This window comes from Chelonoidis abingdonii, chromosome 2 (assembly GCF_003597395.2).
Source record: "Chelonoidis abingdonii isolate Lonesome George chromosome 2, CheloAbing_2.0, whole genome shotgun sequence".
In the NCBI taxonomy this organism is placed as follows: domain Eukaryota; kingdom Metazoa; phylum Chordata; order Testudines; family Testudinidae; genus Chelonoidis; species Chelonoidis abingdonii.
In genome coordinates this window covers 268607944-268630112 of record NC_133770.1, presented here as the reverse complement: position 1 = coordinate 268630112, position 22169 = coordinate 268607944, and the positions used below count along the sequence as shown (strand labels likewise).

Sequence of the window (22169 nt, the reverse complement as noted above, 5' to 3'; positions counted from 1 at the left end):
GCCATATAAGCTGAGGTCTAATGCTTATCATAGGGTAGTAGGTACTAATTATTTTATTTTGAGTTTTCTATCAGTTTACAGTTCACATTACATTATTTTTTCTTTCTCCAAGGACTTCCCCTTGCTATTTGCAGTCTGTGGTATCTTTAACAGTTGCAATGCATTCAAACTGTTTATTTAAAACAAATGTATTCATGTGTTGTATTTATTTGGTTTGTTGTAGCAAACTGTTTGAGATAGATCAGACTGTTTGCACTCAAGTCCTGACCCAAGTTTACAATATCATTCCCAAATTATTACATAATCACATTACAATATAAAGAAGAACAATAGCAATTACCAAATGGAGGACACTTAATTTACTCTAGCTAGAGATGATATGCACATGGTGATGACAAAATAGCCTTACTCGGCTGCTTATTTTTTTCATACATTGATTAATAAAAGTCACCTTCTCAAGTGACCTGAGCTTTTATGTAATGGAGTAGAGATTCAAGAAAATGTTGGAGCAAATCTGTTCTTTGCACCATTGCACATAGCATTCTGGTATCTAACTGCGACAATAGATTTTGACTTTGGACTACATGCCCTGCAGGGGAACAATGAGGTGTAGAAACACTTCTTTATGCCCTTTGCATGAGCTACCCAGACTTTGGGTCTGCACAGGGTGCAGTGGGTGTTATGTGCCCATTTACTCCCCCCTAAGTGGGTGGGGAAGGGCAGGGAATAGTGGAGCCTTGGCTCTGCCCCACTTAGAATAATAGAATCTTAGAAATGTAGGGCCAGAAGACACCATGAGAGGTCAATAAGTCCAGCTCCCTGCTCTGAGGCAGGACCAAGTAAACATCCCTGACTGGTGTTTGCCCAACCTGTTCTTAAGAACCTCTAATGAGGGGGGATTGCACAACCTCCCTTGGAAGCTGTTCCACAGTTTAGCTACCCTTATAGTTAGGAAGTTTTTCATAATATCTAACCTAACTCTCCCTTGCTGTTGATTAAGCCCTACCCTTCACTTCTCCATGGCATTCCTCCCAACTAAGGCAGAAAAGGCATCTCAGAGAATGGATCTCAACATTTTTCAAAAAAATGGAGACATTATTAGACTGACTCTTCTGCTTTGTGCTTTCTCACATAAGGGTAGATTCTATGGGGAAACAGTGCCATAGAATCACATGATGATATTGACAGTTACCCATCTAAAAATCTTTTTAATAGCGTTACTGTGCACTTTTGAATTAACACTACATTCATTTCAGCACTTGCATTTCAGCAGTGGTCTTCCCTCTCTTATATGTACTCTTGACATAACATGCTTTAGAACCTTGTGGGATGGAAGTTGCCACATCAATGTAAGAAATTATTACTGTCATTCTGACTAAATATTTCTTTTCATTTCATTTTTGAGCTGCAAAATTATACTTGAGTTGCTAGATTCTGTTACTTTCCATTTAAAAATGTCATTGCCATTTCAATTATACCCACTAGGGCCTGAATCTATAAATTGTTGCATGAGGGCAGATCTTTGACCCTGCACAGAACCCCAGTGAAGTCAAAGACAACTGCATGGAACAACTTGCAGGATCAGAACCTCTGTTGTTTACACAATCTGCGTAACAATGCAATGGAGTTGACGTAAGCCGGGGTGGGCAAACTTTTTGGCCCAAGGGCCACATCTGGGCATGGAAATTTTATGGTGGGCCATGAATTCTCACAAAATTGGGGTTGGGATGCAGGGGGGGGTGAGGGCTCTGATTGGGGCTGAGGGCTCTGGGGTGGGGCTGGGGATGAGGGGTTTGAGGTGCAGGAGGGTGCTCCAGTCTGAGACTGAGGGTTTTGGAGGGCAGGAGGGTGATCAGGGATGGGACAAGGAGGTTGCGATGTGGGGTGGGGAGGAGAGAGGTGAAGGCTCCAGCTGGGGGTATGGGCTCAAGGGGAGGCAGGGAAGAGGGATTTGGGGTATAGGAGTATGCTCCAGTCTGGGACTGAGGGTTTTGGAGGATGGGAGGGGGATCAGGGATGAGACAAGGTGTTGGGATGCGGGGGGAGTGGGGAATGTGGGCTCTGAGGTGGTGGGGCCGGAGATAAGGGATTTGGGGTGTAAGAGGGTGTTCCGGCTAGGACCAAGGGGTTTGGAGGGCAGGAGGGGGAATCAGGGCTGGGGTGGAGGTTGTGGTGTGGGAGAGAGTCAGGGGTGCAGGCTACGGGCGGCGTTTACCTCAAGCAGCTCCTGAAAGCAGCGGCATGTCCCCTCTCCGGCTCCTATGCGGAGGCACAGCCAGACGACTCTGCATGCTGCCCCATTGGCAGGCACCACCCTGCAGCTCCCACTGGGCATGGTTCCCAGCCAATGGGAGCTTCAGGGGTGGCACTTGAAGCTGGGGCAGAGTGCGGAGCCTCCTGGCTGCCCTATGCATAGGAGCTGGAGAGGAGACATGCCACTGCTTCTGGGAGCTGAGTGGAGCAGGGCAAGTCCCTGTCCCCTCTCCCCAGCTGCAGCACCAGAGCGATGCAAGCCCCGAACCACACTTCCCGGTGGGAGCACAAGGACTGGATTAAGATCTCTGACAGGCTGGATGTGGCCCATGGGTTGTAGTTTGCCCAGCCCTGATGTAAGCAGATACTGAAGGCATGCAACACTGCAAAAGAGAAATCTTGAAAGAATGCTGTCATAGAAGCTCTAGTTACAAAACATCATATGCAACAGTTTGGCATGTGTTCAAATCCTTTCCAAGTACTCTTATAATATATTCATGTGTTGTATACATTTAGTCTGAGGTTTTGTATACAGTTTCCCTCCTTTTAATGGCATATTATTATTCTGCAACAAATATGGGTCCAGAACTTCAGCCTGTGTTTACCAGCATAGCTCCACTGACTTCAATTTACACCAGGTCAGGCTCTGGCCCCACGTATAAAACATATTTTAAAACCTGAACTGACCATTTCAATTAATCCTCATGCAAGCTGACATAAAGTAGAATAAATATGTAACTCAGTGTTCAAGTCTTCAGAATGGTAATACTAGAACACTGCAAGTTTTAATGCTTTTATTTATTCTTTAGGTACTAAATCAAACATCCCGTCTTGAAATTCAGCTGCTGGAAAATTCATTATCTACTTACAAGCTAGAAAAACAACTTCTGCAGCAGACACATGAAATACTGAAAATTCATGAGAAAAACAGGTGAGAGAAAATTGTTAACCCCTTAAATGCTTTCTCTGTTTACCACAAATACTCTCCATTTCTACTACTTTAAACTGCTGGGACAAATGGTTGTTCTGAGCCTTGAATAAACAAAAAGACGTAGATGGGAAGTCTAAGTAAAATCTAGACTGACGGATATGGGAAGCATAAGGAAATATCAGCAAATCAGCAAAACCAATACTATATGCTACTAAGGTATGGCAGTCCCTTAAGTTTTCAGACGCTTAAATATACATATCTGGGTGAATAGGCATAAGGAAAAGAGAAGTCTTCCAAAGTATATTTAGAATATTGAAGTGGAAAAACTACCAAGTTATGGGATAAATTTTTCTCTTCAATTCTTAGTGTTGCACTCTAATATAGTTAGTACTTGTTCTGTATGCAGAACTCCTACTTACAGCAATGGGACACTACATATGGAATGACTGAAGGATGTACCCTGGAGATCTGACTGTACTCCAGCAGCTGAGGAGAATGTTGCCCTCTCTTTGGCACTATAAAGCAATAAGGAGACAGTAGCCAGTCCTCCAAATTTGGGGGTGAAAGAATAAAATAACTTTGGGGTTACACGCAAAAAGCACTCTACATCATAGCAGCCATCTGGATTCATGTAGCCAAAAATGAACTCAGGTTTGTGCAGGGATGTCACAATAGGGTTAGAATTTACTATGTGTTTGGCATGAAAGGCATGAGTGACATTTCACAGAAAAATAAAATAAAAGGTTCCTGCCCTGAAGAGGCTAAAATCTAAATTGACAACAAGAAGTTTTTAAAGTTTTTAAAGTATATCAGGAACAAAAGGTCCATTACTAGACGGAAATGGTAGAATTGTCCATAATAATGCATAAAAAAATAGAAGTGTTCAATAAATAGTTCTGTTATCTTTTTGGAAAAAAAGATGATGATGATGATGATGGTGATGATGATTAAATACTTACCATTTCAATAGTAGCTAAGGATGGTTTTAAATAGTAGCTATTCAAATTAGAAATTTTTAAATCAGCAGATAACTTGCATCCAAGAGTTTTTAAAAGCTAGCCATGGAGCTCTCTGGACTATTAATTTTGATTTTCAATAAGTCTGGGAACACCACAGAAGTTCCAGAGGACTGGAAGAAATCTAATGTTATGCCAATACTTTAAAAGGGTAAGTAGGATGACCAGGGTAACTTATAGGCCCATCACCCTGACATCAATCTTGGGCAAAATAATGGAACAGCTGATATAGAACTCAATTAATAAAGTATTAAAGGAGGTCACTGAAACAGAGTGATCTGGTAGATAGGTAAGATGCGCATAATCAAACAATATGTGTTTTGATGCTGCCAAATGTCAGGTTGTACATTTAGGAGCAAAGAATACAGGCATATTTACTGGATGGGAGACTCTCTCTGGGAAAAAGTGACTGTGAAAAAGACTTGACAGTCCTCGAATATAATCAGCTGTACATGAGCTCCCAGTGAGATGCTGTGGTCAAAAGAACTGAGCAATCCTTGTATAAACAAACAGAGGAATATACACTAGCAGTGTGGAGGTTGTTATATCTCTGTATTTGACACTGGTGCAGCCACTGTTGAAATACTGTGTCCATTTTTGATGTCCACAATTCAAGAAGGAGGCTGAAAACTGGAGTAGCGCCACAAGAATGATTAAAGGATTGGAAAAATTCCTTATTTTGAGACACTCCAGGATCTCAATTTCTTTAGTTTATCTTAAGGGGTGACTTAATCACAGTCTGCAAGTACCTACAAAGGGAACAGAAATGAGGGTTCTTTAATCTAACAGACAAAGAACATAATAAAAGAACATAAGAGCATAAGGCATAACAAGATCCAATGGCTGAAAGCTGAAGCTAGACAAATTCAGATTAGAAATACAGTGCAAATTTTTAACAGTCAGGAGTATTAACCATTGGTACAATTTACCAAGAGTTGTGGTGAATTCTGTGTTACTGAAAATCTTTAAATCAGGATTGGATGTTTGTCTAGTAGATATGCTGAAGTTCAACCACAACTATTGGACTTGAAGCAGGCTTAATTCAGGGAAGTCCTATGATCTGGGTAATACATGAGTTCAGATTAGATTATCACAATGGTCCCTTCCAGCCTTAAGATCTATGAATCTATGAAATCAGATGGATCACATAATAAGCAATAGCAAGAAACTATTGGAGGATAGAAGAAATGGAAACCGATGATGGTGGAGAAAGGAAAAAATGCCAGAGTGCATTACTATAAAGAAATGATTGCTAATTTTGATGCCTTTGCAGAAAAGCTCAAATAATTCATTGTCAATAGTATTTGTTGTCAATGTTGGCAATTTATCTAATCTAATAATTATTTGTACATAATTTTTTCAATTAGAAGAAGTTGAATTGAATTGAGGATTGATTAAATGAATTTCTTAGGTTTATAGAATTGGAAATATGTATGTTTTAATTTCACTTTTAATTGACTGAACAAATAATTGTCTTGCCATTATCTGCTTAGTTCCAAGTATTTATTTAGAATGTGCAAGAGACGGAGTCATTTATGTGATGTCTTGTGTATTTAATGTTCTTTCTTTATTTATGTATCTTAACAATGTGTCAGGGTGCAAGGATGTGTGGCAGTAAATAAACTTGACTTGACTTGAACTTTGGGTGGCTACACTGACATTCATGATGAAATGGTCTGTGACATGATGAAATAGTCTGAGTTTGTATATGGAAATAAAGAATGTGTTGAAAAGCAACATTTAAATTGTATTGTCTCCCTTTAGAAACATTGCTGTATGGGGCAAACAGAAAAATAGGAAGGAATGTGGTCTAGTGATTAAAGCAGGGACCTGGAGTGAGGGCTTCTGGGTTCTGTCACTGAGTCTTTTATTAGCTGAAAGGAAGAATGGTATTGTGGTTCATAGATTCTAAAGCCAGAAGAGCCACTGTGCTCATCCAGTCTGTATAACAGAGATCAAAGAACTGCCCTGAATTAATTCCTGTTTGAACTACAGCAGATCTTTTAGAAAAACATCCAATCTTGATTTAAAAATTGCCAGGGACAGCGAGTCCACCGCGACACTGGCTAAATTGTTCCAATAGTTAATTACTTCCACTGTTAAAAATGTGTGCCCTATTTCCAGTCTGAATTTGTCTAGCTTCAACTTCCAGTCTGCTAAAGTGAAGAGCCCAGTATTAAATTTCTGTTCCTTAGGTAGGTACTTATAGACTCTGATCAAGTCACCTTTTAACCTTCTCTTTGTTATCCTAAACAGATTGAGTTCCTTGAGTCTATCACTATACAGCATGTTTTCCAGTCCTCTAATCATTCTCATGGCTCTATGTAGATAAAGCGCTGGATTGGGACTCAGGAGAGATGGGTTAAATTTCTAGTTCTGTCACCTGACACTGGACAAGTCATTTAGGTCCTGATCCTGCAATCACTTATGCACAAATTTCTATTTAAGTACATGATTAATCCTTCTTAATTTTTCTGTGCCTCCGTTTCCCATCAATAAAATGGATACAATACAACTTTTTCAAGTAATGTCCCAATGGGTGTTCCACTTTAGGTGCGTATATGCCCTGTGCACCTTCGATCAGGAATTTTCAGTGGCCATGCCCATTTGCTCTGCACATGTACCTTGATACTCTCATGGCCCTAACAATGGAACATCGATCAGCACAAATAAACCTCCTTCAGTTCTTTCTTGACCACCTTGGCCTGAAAAGAGTATATAATAGTGCCTGTTTCTAGATTTCTCCATGCATAGCTTACTTCTACTATTTGTTTTGGTTTTAGCCTACTATAGTTCTAGTTTGAGTTTTAATATTCTTCATTTTATTTTTTCAAGGGGTTTTTATTTCGTTAGACAATCCTGCCCCACCCCCCCATGTCATCATTTGTGTGACGGGTCCTCCTCTCAGGAGTTGTTTCCCCGGAATATGCCTGGGAACTTTGGATTCAAATGCTGCCTCCTTTCCTGGGAACCTAGTCTGGTCAGTGACACTCATTCTTGTTGTATCCATTGTTTAGGAGATATGCACATCCCATCTAAGTGCAAAATCTGTTCAGAGTTCAAGAGTTCAAGAGTAGATCTAGAAAAAATGTATTGGTACCAGAATCTTCTAGGTCATTAAACCATACCATTCTCTGGTACTTTCTATCTCACCAGTACTGTCAGAAAGGGACACCAGCTCTGTCTCCTTCCTCCTGGGACAATGCTGAGAACATTGCTTCAACTCTCAGATTTCAGTACAGGGATCACCTTGTTATCAGCCTACAGCCATCTTTTCAGAAATTTTTTCTGAGAGAGACTTCTAGACCCAGACAGACTCATGTTCCTGATTATTTGTCCTGGTATGAGCAACACTATTTGCTCCCTCTCCTTCCTTATGGACCTCTCAGTGGCCATACTGGGACCCATAGGGTGCTTATTGACAACAGTTTTGTAGAGCTCCCAACTACATATGGGGATCAAGACAGGAAACAGTCTCCTGCTACACCTATTCATCAACAGTCTCAAACCATGAGGAGTCTTTCAAGGGACAAGAGTAGAGAGCTGATAAAGAAGTAACACCACAGACTCATATCTCCTTATCCTTACCAGATGAGACTGTGATGCCCGCTCCCTCAGTTCTTATGCAGATGATTTTTATACAATTTCAGAAGCTTATGGAAAGGATAACCAAATCACTTCATATCCTTTTAGAGAAGATTCAGGAAGAGTGGCCATATGTATGAACAAAGCTGTGCTTGAACCTGCCAAAGCTATCTGGTAAACCTCAGCCACCATGTAAAAGAGACAACCAAAAACTCTTATGTTCCAGCTAACAACTCTGGTGGAGGGTGTGTAAATAAAAAAATCAAACTTTTTGGTTGCTGATGCCATCAAGAAGTGTGGCAGGCAATATCATTCTAAAGCAACATCATGATGAGAACAAAATGTCTAGATCTCTTTGGTTGCAAGCACTACTCACCCATAAGTTCAGGATTGCTGTCATGGAACCTCAGGCTCGGTACTGTCAAACAGCTCTGAATCAACACTTGGCTTGGTTCATCTCACTTCTTGCCCAGCATTACAACTTCCAATTATTCCCTACTTGTTAACTCAGGACTCAGGTAGGGTTCTCTACCCTGGCTTGAACATTCTGCAGCTCAGGTTTTGTTTTCCTAATGGTTCTCTGGGATAGAAGTTTCCTGTTCCCCAGAAGTGCCATGGGTTTTGTTAAACAGCAGAAAGAATTCCACCACAAAGGCTTATCTGCAAAAATGGGAGATTTTGTCATTGGTGTATACAACAACAAGTATTTCCTGTCTATTCTTCCCTCCGAGCTCATCTAGATTACCTGTTGAATTTGAAGAAGCCCAGACTTCCTCTAAATTCTGTTAGGGTTCATTTAGTGGCTATCATAGTCTTCCATTCTCCTGTGGAGGAGTTTTCAGCATTTGCCCTCTCCTAGACTTTGAGGTTTACCAAAGGATTGATTAACCTTTTCCCACACATAGAAAGCCCACTCCAATGTGGGATTTAAATTTGATCCACAATTGTTTGATGACACCAACCTTTGAGCCACTAGCCAAGTGCTCCTATCTACACTTGTCTATGAAGATGGCCTTTTTAGTGGCTGTCACCTCTGCCCAATGAATTGGAGAACCAGGTTCGTTAATGACAGATCCCCCCTTCATGAGTTTCTACAAGTAGAAAGATTTCCTTTAGCTACATCCCAAGTTTGTACCTAAAATATCCTCAGAATTTCATATCAATCAGGTCATCTAACTTCCAGTTTTCTTCCCTAACCCACATCAGAACAAAGGGGAAGCCACCCTCCATACCTGAGATGTTAGAAAGGCATTAGCCATCTATTTGGACAGAGCCAAACCAATTAGAAAGTCTCTGACACTGTTGCTTTTGTGGGCAGAACTAAAGGATCCGTGATTTCCATGTAAAGATTATCAAAATGGGATTTGGGATGAGACTGTTAATGTTCAGCACCCTCCTACAGTAATAGCCCATTCTACAAGATGTCAGTCTACATTCATGGCACTGTTAAAAGACATACCAACTGCAGAAATTTGCAGAGGTGCCATTTGGGCTTCCTTTCACATCTTCCCAAACACTATGTTTTAGTGCATGCTTCTAGCAGATGTTACTTTTAGTACTGCAGTTCTGTTGTCACTCTTAGATCTGGCTTCAAAGCTCTTATCTCCTTCAGAGAGTACTGCTCATGAATCACTTGAAGTGGAGCACCAATAGGGGCCTTGCATAAAAAAGGGGTAAAAAAGGAGAGTGTGACACCTCTGTTCACCCTTTTTGCAATCCTATGACACTTTTTGTATAAAATATGCCTTGTGAGGTATAATTTGAAAACTCAGAATCTGCTGAACATTATTGTCCTGGTAAAAGATGTGTGGTAACATTGTATATAAAGTTGTAAAATTCTGCTGTATAAGACATGTTCCAAGTCTGGAGAAACAGCTTCAGACCAGCTCCCTAGAGACAAAAGGCTAGCCAACACCTCAGCCAGATGTCAACAAAATCAAATGGACTATCACTTGGTTAAGTGGCCATTCTCTGGCAGGAAGAAAGACATGACCAAGAAATTTACATATTGGCAAAGAAAATAGATGCAGTTTCCCATCTCTTCTATCTCCTGAATCCCAGCTGAAAATGATCTTCAAAGGAAAAAGAGAGGAATAAGAAATGGGAAGAGAGGCCCCAAAACACACCTACCTTTCTCTATGCTCACAACAGCCACAGCACATTAAAGGCAAAGAGACAGTCTTGTCTGAAAGGATTCCAACCAGCGACACTGCAGAACCAAGTGGTGAGAGAGACATTTCACTTTGAATTCACTTAGCTTGTTGTTAGATGTTAGCTGTGTTTTACCCTTTATTTTCTTTGTCACCAATTCTGACTTTTGTGCCTCATTAACTGTAATCACTTAAAATCTATCTTTTTGTAGTTAATAAACTTCTTAAATATTTTATCTAAACCAGTGTGTTTGAATTCAAGTGTTTGGGAACCCCCATTTGAGATATCAGGATCTGTGCATATCATCTCTTATTAATGAAATGACAGACTTTCTATGAGCTTGTATTGTCCAAAAGAAATGATCCATGCAGTGGAAGATTTACATTTCTGGTGACAAGTCTGTGATTTGGAATTTTCTGGTGTTACTCTGCAATATAATTCAGGAGTGTCTGACTACAGCATTCATGTAATTCAGCTGGACGTAATTTACATGCTAGAGGCTGTGTGTGGAGCAGATCAGGAGTGGTTGCTCTCACAGCAAAACAGTGTAAAAGGCACTCCATGTGGGAGAATGGAGGGGACACAGCTGTTCAACAGTCCAGATTATACCTGGGTAATGTTACAGAGAGTTTACTTACCTAGTACAGTAACTGGAATTTTTCAAGATGTTTGTCCCTATGTGTGATCCACTACTAGCGCTCCTTCCCCTCTGCCTCGGAGTAGTGGGTCATGGGATTTTGCAGTAGATAAGGACATGGGGAAAGTTCATCCGTGCTGCTCTGTATACCCTTGGTATGGTACAAGAGTGTTAAGAGCATATTAGCAAACCAAATTGGCACTGAAACCAAAAATTTCTGATCAAAGGTGCATGGAGTGAATGCATGCCTGAAGTGGATAGGATTGCCAACCCTCCAGGATTGCCCTGGAGTCGCCAGGAATTTTAAAGATTAATCTTTAATTAAAGATTATGTCATGTGATGAAAACTCCTGGAATACATCCAACCAAAACTGGCAAACCTAGAAGTGGAGTACCTATAGCGATAAATATCTCCAAGAACTCCAGTCACTGAAAGTAACCTCTCCTTCCTTTATCTATCTTGTCTGTTTAGATTTTAAGCTCTTTTGAACAGGGCGATTGTCTTACTATGCACATATGCAGCAGCACCTGCTGCAATTTGTCCCTCAGTCTTATAGCACATATTGGATGATCTTGTGAAATGCAATAACTGAAGGCTTGTCTACATGGCGAGTTAGTGCACAGCAAGCCAGGGTGTGAATATACAGCACACTGGCTTCCACGCACTGACTCATTGTATAGACAAGCCCATAATATTGTGGTTTCCCAGTAACTGTAAATATAAATGATTGTTTACATCAGTGCAACTTATTCTTCCACAAGGCATTTTTAAATAAGGTTTTACATTTTGAGAATGTTCCTTGCTTTCAGTGCCTTCACCTTAAACATTTTTGAGGGGGGATGCAGGATCACTGATGCCCATAATTGATTGCCTGCTATCTCATTTAGTATGCTACCATAAGGGGAGAATCAGAGAAATGAAAAAGGAGAATCAGAGAAATTAGTTTAAACATGGCAGAGTTGCCAATCTAGGCATTACACAGGAATAGGTAAGACAAGTGAAGTGTGTTTCAGCAGACAGAGCAACTGTTAGCAGATTCAGCACAAGAATAGTCATACCATATACAAGGAAGATTATGATCATTTCTCCAGGAATTCTTTTCTTGCACACTCCTTCCACTCTTATGTGCCAGAAGTAACGAAAAACGTGGTACCACTGGGTGGAGTTTTAGACACACATTTTGGTTTCAGTAAAGAGCTTGATTCTTCTACCCCATTATACAAGCTTTACTTCCTATACCTTACTGTAATTCCATTGACTTCAACAGATGAAATGAAGTGGAGAATCAGGCCCCAGCATTTTACTGGATTTAAAGAAATATGGGAATATAGGTAATACCAGACCAGGCCAGTGCTCCATCTACTTCACTGGCAATGTCCAGTGCTTGATACTAGAGAAACAGTTTCAAGAAAGCTTGTAGTGGACAACTATAGAATAACCTGTCCCACAGCGGAAATTTCTTCCTAACTTCTCACAGCTGGAGGAATACAGGATTTAAATCCAATTTCTCTCTCTCTCTCTCTCTCTCTCTCTCTCTCTGATTATATATTTGGCCAGACTTGTCTTAGTACAATGATAATCCTTATCTTTACCTATTGAATAGATCAAAGGCAAAGTAAATCACACTGTCTATGGTTAAAATGTCCAGACTTTTTAAAGATTACTTTTAATGTAAGTGGTTAAGATAACTTTTGATGCAAGAGGATTCCCATCTCCCTGACTTGATCCATACCCTATTCCCAAACACATCTAAACGGAGGCATCTCAAAATATAAGTAAAAATCCCCTTTAAACTGCTATGGTCTGGATTGGATTAATGAAAAAACTGTGTACCTTGCAATGCAGTTTGCCTAAATCAAACTTTCCTTCTTTCCAGGAGAGTTTCAAGAGTGCTGTCTCCATATTCTATTTCATCACCTTTCAAAATGACATTAGCCTTCACTGGAAGTCTGTACGTTGGCTTCTGTACTGGCCTGCTAACCTCTCTAGCATTATCAGGAAGGTTTATGAATAATGTTATACATGGTGCAGTCATGCTGAGCTATCCTGCTGGCTTACATCCTGACAAATTGAACACATCATTTGTATGGTAGAAAATAGATTACTGGCTCCACTAATACCAGTAGACCAGACAATATACAGGAGTATGCTTAAAATGTAAGGCAAATTGAAATTGGCTTTCTTCTGTATTGTAATTAACAGCTCTCAAGAGTCCTGTCAACATGGTCAGGCGCAATATGTAACCTACCATAACAATAACATTCTTTTCTTTACCCTACTATTCTGATACCAGAACGATTATTTGAGCTCCAAGCTGAAGACTGCAATATGTAAAAAAATCAACTTGCTCACAGGGTAACCTTACAGTCAACAGTGATTTATTTTTATCAGTGTTGTGCACTAGCTGTACTTCCCTAGACTATTCCATTCTAATGAGTAGACAGGGTTTAAAAATGTACAGGAAAGTCATATTCGCTGTCTACTCACAAAAAAGAGCACAGAGTCATTCAAGTCACAATTATGGCATTTTGACTGAAAGCATTATCGAGGAGTAGTACTGCATAATTACTGCCATAGACAATTATAAATCATTTGGATGGTAAAGTCCATTATCACAAAGACCATTTTCCCTTTTTGTCTTGCAGAGCACAAGGCCTTTACTTAACCAATAATAAATAATTGATATTGGTTTCATTTTAACCACAACATTCTTGTTAGTAGCCCTTTAAAATACAGTGATGATTGAAAACTTGGTAAACTCTTTGTTCACAGAACTTCTATAAAAGTATCCTATTAATGGTGAATTAACTTTTGAAGGTTTGTGGAGTGAGGTTGATTCTAATAAACCTTTAAAATTATCTGAATTTCTTTGAAATTCTTTGGGCTCAACCTCAGACTGAAAAACCCTCAAAAAGGATTTTTGCGAGCGATTTCTAGAATTTCCTTGCTGTAAACATCATGGGTGAAACTCTGGCCCCACTGGAGTGAAAGGTCATGACAGCAACCTTTCTCATGCTATTTAGGTAATTCTGTCTTTTCAGACTAATCAGTTCAGAAGCCTCCAATCTAAATAAAGTTTTGAGTTTTGCTCATTTCAAGTTTTGAGAGATGGTTCTCACTGGTTCTTAACAAAACTGAACCAAATTCAGTGAGTTTACATCATTGGTGAATTTGTGACAGGGAGTTCACCTGTCATTGGAGCATATTCTTGTCCGTCATATCTTTGAGGTCTTTATATCTAGAGGGAAAAGCACTGCAGAGATACAGGTCACTACATACACATTATTTAGTTTTGTAGTATATAATACTATTTTAATCTACATAGCAAAGCATAAAATAATCAGCCACTTTGTCATCCCATCTTTGCAGCACATGTTGTTGACACTATACTCATAAATATAAAGATGTGTTATTGCTAAAGCAATAAAACATCTGCAAGCTGCCTCTCTCCATAGACTCCAAACAGGAAAGCGCTATGCGTTGTCATCTTATTCTTCCTTGCCTGACATGGGCAATGTTACTATAAATAAGACACAGTGAACTGTCATCACCATGGATTCATTTACTGTTATGTTAAGAAACATATGATAAGAAACAAACAATGCAGCAATCCATGTTGTGGTAGTCAACCTTTCTTTTCTATGAAAACATTAAGACATGGACACAGATGTAAAATGTTGTATGGTAAGAACTACATTCTGTCCTATACTGCTTGGGTGGCCTGAAGGGAATTTAGAGAGCATCTAGTCTTCCCTTACCCTTCAGCAGCCCAGAAAAATTCCAACCTAGCAACCTCCAGAATGCTATCAGCTACTCCCCTGTCCAGCACAGCATGGCCCTAACAGACATGCATTCTAGACAGGGTGCACTATTCTCCTTTTCAAACTAGCGACATTATTACGAAGTATAACATAATATACCCTAAAAGCTGAAATGAGAAAGTCAAAATGAAACATTTTGATAATTGTCCATGAAGATTTTGATGGAATTTACAGGTCCTGCCAAATGTTAAGTTTTCTTACATCATCATTTTCTGACAAAACTCTTCAGTCTTAAAATTTTTGATGAGCTCTGGCTAGAAGAGACCTTTAAGATCATCTGGTCAGACTTAGTACATAACATGAGACATATAATATCACCAAGTGATTCCTGAATAAGTTGTAGCTGAGCTAGAACACCCATCTTTTAGGCCTATATTCAGTGTTGATTAACTTCTAGTGATGGAGGATTAACTACATCCTTTGGCAATGTATTAAAATAGTTTATTACCTTCATGGTTAAAAATGTGCACATTGTTTACATTTTGAATATTTCTCGCTTCAGCGTCCAGTATATTGTATCTTTTTATATATTTGTCAATGAGATTAAAGAGCCTTGAGTCTCAGTCATCTTCTCCCTTCCAGCTGGGGCCAAGGATGATGCCAAGAAAGTGGTACTCTGCTTATGTTGCTCTGCCTGGCTTTCACAGAAAAGAATGGGGCAAGCTTGCACGATATATTTCCTTGAGTGTCCTGTTAAGTCCAAAATTCATAACGTTTGGGAAAAAGAGATTTGCTATTGGTTTTACTTAGGAGTTTCTTTTGTTTTGTTTTTAAGCTTTATATTACTCTAGTGTGTACAGCAAATCCAGGTCTGAGTTTAATCTTTACACTGTTATCATTTGTAACAGCTCACATTAAGACTCCATGATATTTAATAGAAACAACTCCAGGAGGATTTTATTACATTTCTCCGTTAGCTTAAATGACCTGAAATAAAATAGGCATTTTGCCACTGATCTATTACCCAGCAGTAAAAACCAAGCTGCGGGTAAAGAGAAAATCAATAAAATCTAAGACTAACTTGGATAGGAAGTGGCCTATTGGCAAGTTTGAGACCAATGGTGGGTTCATGATATGAGAAACACAGCCTTTGACATATGCAGTAAAGTCACCGATCAAAAGTTCAGCAGATGAGAGGTTTTCATTTCTTTATCTAATATTAATAAAAACCTTGATTTGCTGAGCTCCTACAATAGTGCCAAAGTGTTGGCACTGACAAGACTATAGGATAGTGGTTACATATATCCTAGCTGTCCCGTTGCATCCATAACTCCTTTTGATCTTTATAAAACGAACATGGGAAGGGGCAGGAGAAGAAGGAGTACAAGGAGGGGGAAAGTGTTTGCATACATTTATTCTAAAATTAGCCATAAAATTTGATGAAAGCAAGTCATTATTTTTCTACAGTTGTACTCAAGATTTTCCTGGCTGAGGAGATATAAATGATGAGTATTCAGAAGTCCTCTGAGATACCATATGAGTCATCATCTTCATTTTTTTGATGTGCAAGGAAAGTTACTTATGAGGGATTTTGACAAAATAGGGATCCCACATTAAGAATCCAACTTCCTGATTTAACTTTTTGGAAAAGAATCTTATTTGTGATATGGAAGTGAGTACCACTCACCTGTGCAAATTTTCCTTTCCCATCTTCACTAGCCACTTAAAATCTCCCAGGACCCTACAAGTTGAGAATCACGATTATCACATCAAACAACATTTTATTAAAATTATACAAAAGTTTATATGAACTACTGAATTGATTATTGGGTTATTTTTAACCAAAGTTGTCCTATAATGCTTTACAGTTTAATGACCTGGAAGTTATTTGCACTAGATTGATTATTCCAAGGTTATATAAGACGTCTATATTTTGTTAGCATGCCTAGACAAACAAGAGTTAAACTCTCTCCTTTTTCAGTACATTTTCAGTGTCATTTTCTTCACTACAAAGATGTGTAAATTTGTCAGCTGTAACTTTAATTTTCCATTTAATTATTTGGTATAATAAATAATAGAATCTGAGAGATAGAATGTCTTTCATATCAGACCAACTGCAGGCTACATTTCTTTGTTTCTCCCAATATTTAGCATATGAGGTCTCATGTGAAGCAATTAGAAGAGTTCACAGGAATCATAAGTGAGAGGAAAACATAAGACAGTGACACGAAGGAACAAAGTTACAGTTTTAGGCACTGGTCCTAACAAGTCGTGTATAAGTCTTTGTAGGATCCAGGCCTTAGATTGCAATTTAGGAGCTTCCTGCTCTGCAAATGTAACGCATTGCTAATAAGCCAAAGCTTATGGAAGGATTTCATATGAGACCATATGATAAAAATAGATGCAAGTAGTCTGGGGATTATTCTGTGTTTCTCGTATATTCTTTCAAAGATACTTTCCTGAATTGGACAGACTGTTGTTTAGATTTTTTTAGTATTGGCACCATATCCCTTGGCTGGTTTCCCATCGTTCCCACGTTTTTATCTTCTTGTGCTCACAGGTCTACACAATTCTGCTCCAGCCTACCTCCTTGATCCCATCTCTTATCACATTGCACCATCCACTCCACTAACAACTTCCATGCCCTGTTCATCTTTTCTCCCTCTCCTGACTCTCCAACTTCTTTGCACATGCAAAAAATACAGTTGGAACTGCATGACTAATTTGAATACTTAACTATATGCCCAAAGTGGATAACTACATGCACAATTGCCAGCTAGGTACATAACCGACCACTTGTACATGCAGTTCCCTAAGGTGGGTGTATAAATTAGGAATGCAATCACGTTTAACATACTGTTTAGAAAGCGAGATACTAGATGTCAATTATGTTTAGGTGCTAGATAGAATATACCAACCCTTTGGCTAGCCTTTTAAAGTGAAGTTATGGCTGTGAGTTTATTGCCTTTTGTAAGCATGAGTAATCCGTGTGCTGAACTCTGCATACAACCAAATGATAAAATAGACACCAGTTTCTGTATCAATGTATATTAAAACGAATTAATGTCTGCTATTTGTTTTTTTTTTAAGTTTACTTGAGCATAAAATATTAGAAATGGAAGAAAGGCATAAAGAAGAGTTGGATACTTTGAAGGAGGAAAAAGAGAACCTTCAAGGCTTAGTCTCACGCCAAAGCTACATAATCCAGGAGCTAGAGAAGCAGTTAAACAAGGCAACGAATAACAACAGTGTCCTGCAGAAACAACAGCTGGAACTGATGGACACAGTTCACAGTCTGGTCAATCTTTGTTCCAAAGAAGGAGGTAAGAGAGTAACATCTTTAAAAGTCTCAGAAATTTCTTACTAGAGAGACATATTGGGCGGGAAGTGGGGGGGGGGGCGGCACGGAGAGGGTCAAATTTACTTTTATAGGTCCAAAAAGAAAAGAGAATCAGACATTCTGAACTAATCAAGGGCAAAGTAGCTTAAGAAAACATTTGAACATGAATAGTTCTTGAGATATTGCTGAGATTGAACCTGATGCTAACAAGTATGTTTGATTTTTTGGTTTAATAACATACAACACTTGTGCCAAATCCTCAGTTGATGTAAATTGGCTCCACTGACTTAGTGATACCAAATTACAGTCACGGAGGATCTAACTCTTTATGACTTGTTGTTTTTCAGATATTTTCTGAATATTACATTTCTCTTTGTTTTTCTATTTTTTTTTGTTACTTGTTTGTTTCCATTTGCACCCACAGTGTGGTAGGTACTGAACAAACATGGAAGATGGAATGGGTGCTGTCTTGAAGACATTACAATCTAAATCCAGGCAGACAAAAATGGCAGAGGCAATGGGTGGACTATATAGCCAGTCAACAGGGTTATAATTGGTTACATCTTAATAAAGCTTTTTAAAATGTATTATTATTAGATGTCTAGATCTTTCGGAGCAATCTCTAGTTGTGTCTCATGCTTGCAATTATTAGTCAACACAAGAAAAAATTCTTCAGGAGTGATTTTAATTCTCGGAGGGTAGTGGCCTTGCAGACCAGCTCAGGAGAGGCATTCCATGCATCAAGAGTAGCATGGAAGAAAGCATAGAGTTATTGTTGGAGAAATGGACAAACAGTTTGTCAAAGGCTGACATCATGAGATGAGGAGGTGGCGGGAGAGTATGAAAAGGGCTCAGAAGAAGATAGTCTAAGCAGAGTCTTGCAGCACAAGGATAAGAGTTGCTGAGAAGGTGGAGATGGATTCAAAGAGAAATTCCAGAAAGAATTCGAGAGGAAGGTGACATGATCAGAACAATGAGTAAGGAAGATTATCTTTGTAGATGTGTTCTATATGGACTGTTGAGGAGATACTATGGATGTCAGGGAGGTCAAAGCAGAGGTTGAAATAAAGGATATGTGATTTGACTAGGAAGAGGTCATCAAAAACCTTGTGAAGAAAATCCAGGAGCAAGTTAAAGGAGAGGTACACAAGGCTAAAGCAGCAAATTGCAGATTCAGAGAGTTTAGAGGTGAAGGGGAGAAATAAGATGGGCCAATAGCTGGACAGGCAAGGTGAGGCTGAGGGATGACATTCTAGAGAGAAAGCCCAGAGCATATGTGAATTGTGATTATATAACTGATTACTTTACCAGTGCAAGTAGACAGGAGCAGCACCAGAGTTTCTGACGCCCTAGATGGACGGCCATTTCGCCACCCCCCGCAGGTCCGGTGGACCTACCGCAGTCATGCCGGCGGACAGTCCGCTCCGGGAAAGGCTCCGGTGGAGCTGCCGCAGTCATTTCGGCGGACGGTGCGCTGGTCTAAAGGCTCCGGTGGACCTGCCGCAGGCATAGGTCCGCCGGAGCCTTTAGACCAGCGCACTGTCCACCAAAATGACTGCAGCAGCTCCACTGGAGACTTTAGACCAGCGGACCGTCCGCCAAAATGACTGCGGCAGCTCCACCGGACCCGCATGCCGACCCCCCAGCAAAATAGCGCCCCCCAAAAAATTCTGGCGCCCTAGGCCATTGCCTAGGTCACCTAAATGGTAGCGCCGGCCCTGCAAATAGATGCATAGAGATGTGCAGGTAAAAAAAAAACTACAAAAAACTGGAACCTGCATCATTATAGTCTGATAGAACTAAGTGTCAAAAAGATCTAATAGATGATCCAATCTTGTTTTTCCCTAGAGAATATTTCCACTCCCCTTGTGCAGCTTGTATCTGAATAGTTCCAGTGACTAGGATTCCACCTTCTTCCCTTGGAAGATTTTTTCACATTCTGACCTTATTGATGGGATGCTTTTTTCTCATGTCCATTCTAAATCTTCCCTTTCTCTGTTGCTTTGACTTATTCCATGCTGAACAGTTCCTCAGCACCTTAAATTAAATAAAATCTTTTTTAAACAGTATGCTCTCAGACCAATAGTCCAGCATTGTGAAGCAATTCAAATCCTCTAATATATTTTATGGTCTTCTGGCAAGGAAATCTGGCAGAGTTTTGCTCAGGCTGTTTTAACAGCACTCAGGAGCATTTTGAAATTAATATCAATGTGAGAGAGATATTATTTTCATACAGAGATGAACTGCAAGCTGTTGTAAAGACTGAAAACAGATTTTCTAGCTATCTTGAATTAGATTCAAACAAAATATTTCCCCCTTTAATATGGAGATTTCAGACATCAGTTGGTTCTTATAAATACTTTGAACCAGGATTTTTCAAAAAATCAGAATTTAGGCCAAATTTAGGTACCCGAATAAGTGAATTTTCAAAATTGCTCAGTACCAAGCCACTCCCACTGAATTCATGAAAGCTACTAGGTGCTCACTGCTGTTGAAACTCAAATTATTTACATGCCTAAATGTAGACTTAGTAGCTTAAGTTTAGACACCTCCATCCCATTCCCCTTACCTCTTTGTATTTAGTTACTGACTGAGATTCATGCTTGGATACTATGTTGATTGGCATATTGTAAATACCTAGATCAGTTTACTTAGAGATGGAGCACTTTCATAGAAATACCTCACTTTGCTATGCATTTAAATCTATCTGACTTACAAGTTTTAGGAAATAAATTGTTTCTGAGAACTAAAAAAAGCCACAGAAAAGTTTTTGTTAAAATAACGTTAACATAAAACACCAGAGCATTATAAAGAAATCTTGGACACTAACACATACACTGATTTTTAAAAAAATTATTACCAGCATTAATTTGTGAAAATAATTATTATACATTCTGAAGACTGTTTCGAGTACAAGGTAAGCATGCTGGGAAGAACAATTGGAACTACTGTAATATAGCCATAACCACTCAGGGAAAATATGTAAACTTTAGTTAGTTAAACACAAATATCGGCTATCTGTGTACTGGCATTCAAAACGTAAAGTGAGGGTAGGATTTTATTGAGTAACAGATAATAAAAATTAAAATATTATTTATAAATTAATGGTATGCCCACATCTTCTATACTATACTCAGTTCTGGTTATCTGATCTCATAAAGGATATTGAAGAAATGGAAATGGTCCAAAGTAGGGCAATGAAAATTATTAGACATGGAAAGACTTCCATCTGAGAAGAGAACATAAATATAGGACTATTTTGTCAAAAGTGAGAGGAATAAGTTGACATGATAGAGGAATATAAAATGATGAATGGTAGAAAGGAGCAATTGGATACTCCCTTCTTACCTCTTATTATAAAACACAAACATGGGAGTATCTAATAAAATTAAAAGGCAATACTTTTTCACTGATAAAAGAAAATACATAACTAACTTTTGGAACTCATTGATATTATTGAAAAAAAGAGCTCAGTAGGATTTAAAAATGATTAGACAGTTATGTGAATAACAAGAATATCTACACTAAAATTAGGTAGGGTGAGAATTGACAAGAGATATAAACCCTCAAACTTTAGGACAAGATTTAACTAACTATCCATCCTTGGGACTGGGTTGAAAATTACCCAATGGACATGTTATTCCATAAACGATTACAGGCAGATCACACTTTCCTCTGAAAAGAGCCAGCCTTCGTAGCCCCAAAAAGTCTCAGTCACAGAAATCCTTTAATTTGACAGATCTAATAATGCAAAAGACAATCTCAGCTTTCATTTAAAAAGAATAGTTTCTAGTCTTTTTCCTTCCAACAATAGCATTGTAAATGTGAATCAATGAGAATGTATTCCAACTGGAAGGCCAATGCTGTCCACTCTGCACACCAGGGTGGATAGTTTAATAGATTCAGAGGCAGCACACCTAGTTGATTAAACAAGGCCCTGAGGGCCAGATTTTCAAAGACATATTGGTGCCCAAAGATGCAAATAGGTGCCTAATGAGATTTTCAAAAGTGCCTAACCTCCTCAGAAGCTTTTGAAAATCCCACTAGGTACCTTTCTGTTTCTCTAGATGCCAAATTACCTTTGAAAGTATGGCCCTAAGAGAATAAGCTCTGATACTGCCTGCCTGTTTGGCCTTTGTCAAGGTCAGATGACATGAGCAAGGTTAGATGACATGGTGATAACAATTCTTACGGTTGGTCTACAGCAGTATTTCCATTATTGCTAGGCCAAGGGGCAGGGCAGAATTTCTCAAAGTTCTCAGTGTATAAAGGCAAATGAGAGAAGGAGAGTAAAAATCATACTACTAATCACTTCAAAAAGTAGAAGTGAACCTAAATTGCAAAATTTGGATCTAGATCTGAATTTCAAACTCACCAACTATCCGGAGTGTTTACATCTCTGGTTTTGCTACAGACTACGTTTGAGACAGGGGCCACCTGTAAAATTTCCAAACAATTCTGAGTTTGGATTCCAAAACCACTCAATCAATGTTG

General features: G+C 39.1%; 1 protein-coding gene across 1 annotated transcript in view; it reads left to right on the top strand.

Moving 5' to 3' along the window:
* ANGPT1 (angiopoietin 1) overlaps nucleotides 1–22169 on the top strand; it is a 213948-nt gene that overhangs the window by 103686 nt on the left and 88093 nt on the right. Inside the window, exons 3-4 of the mRNA XM_075063187.1 lie at nucleotides 3063–3184; nucleotides 17426–17658. Coding sequence (XP_074919288.1) covers nucleotides 3063–3184; nucleotides 17426–17658 — 355 coding nt within the window. The remainder of the gene's footprint in view (nucleotides 1–3062; nucleotides 3185–17425; nucleotides 17659–22169) is intronic.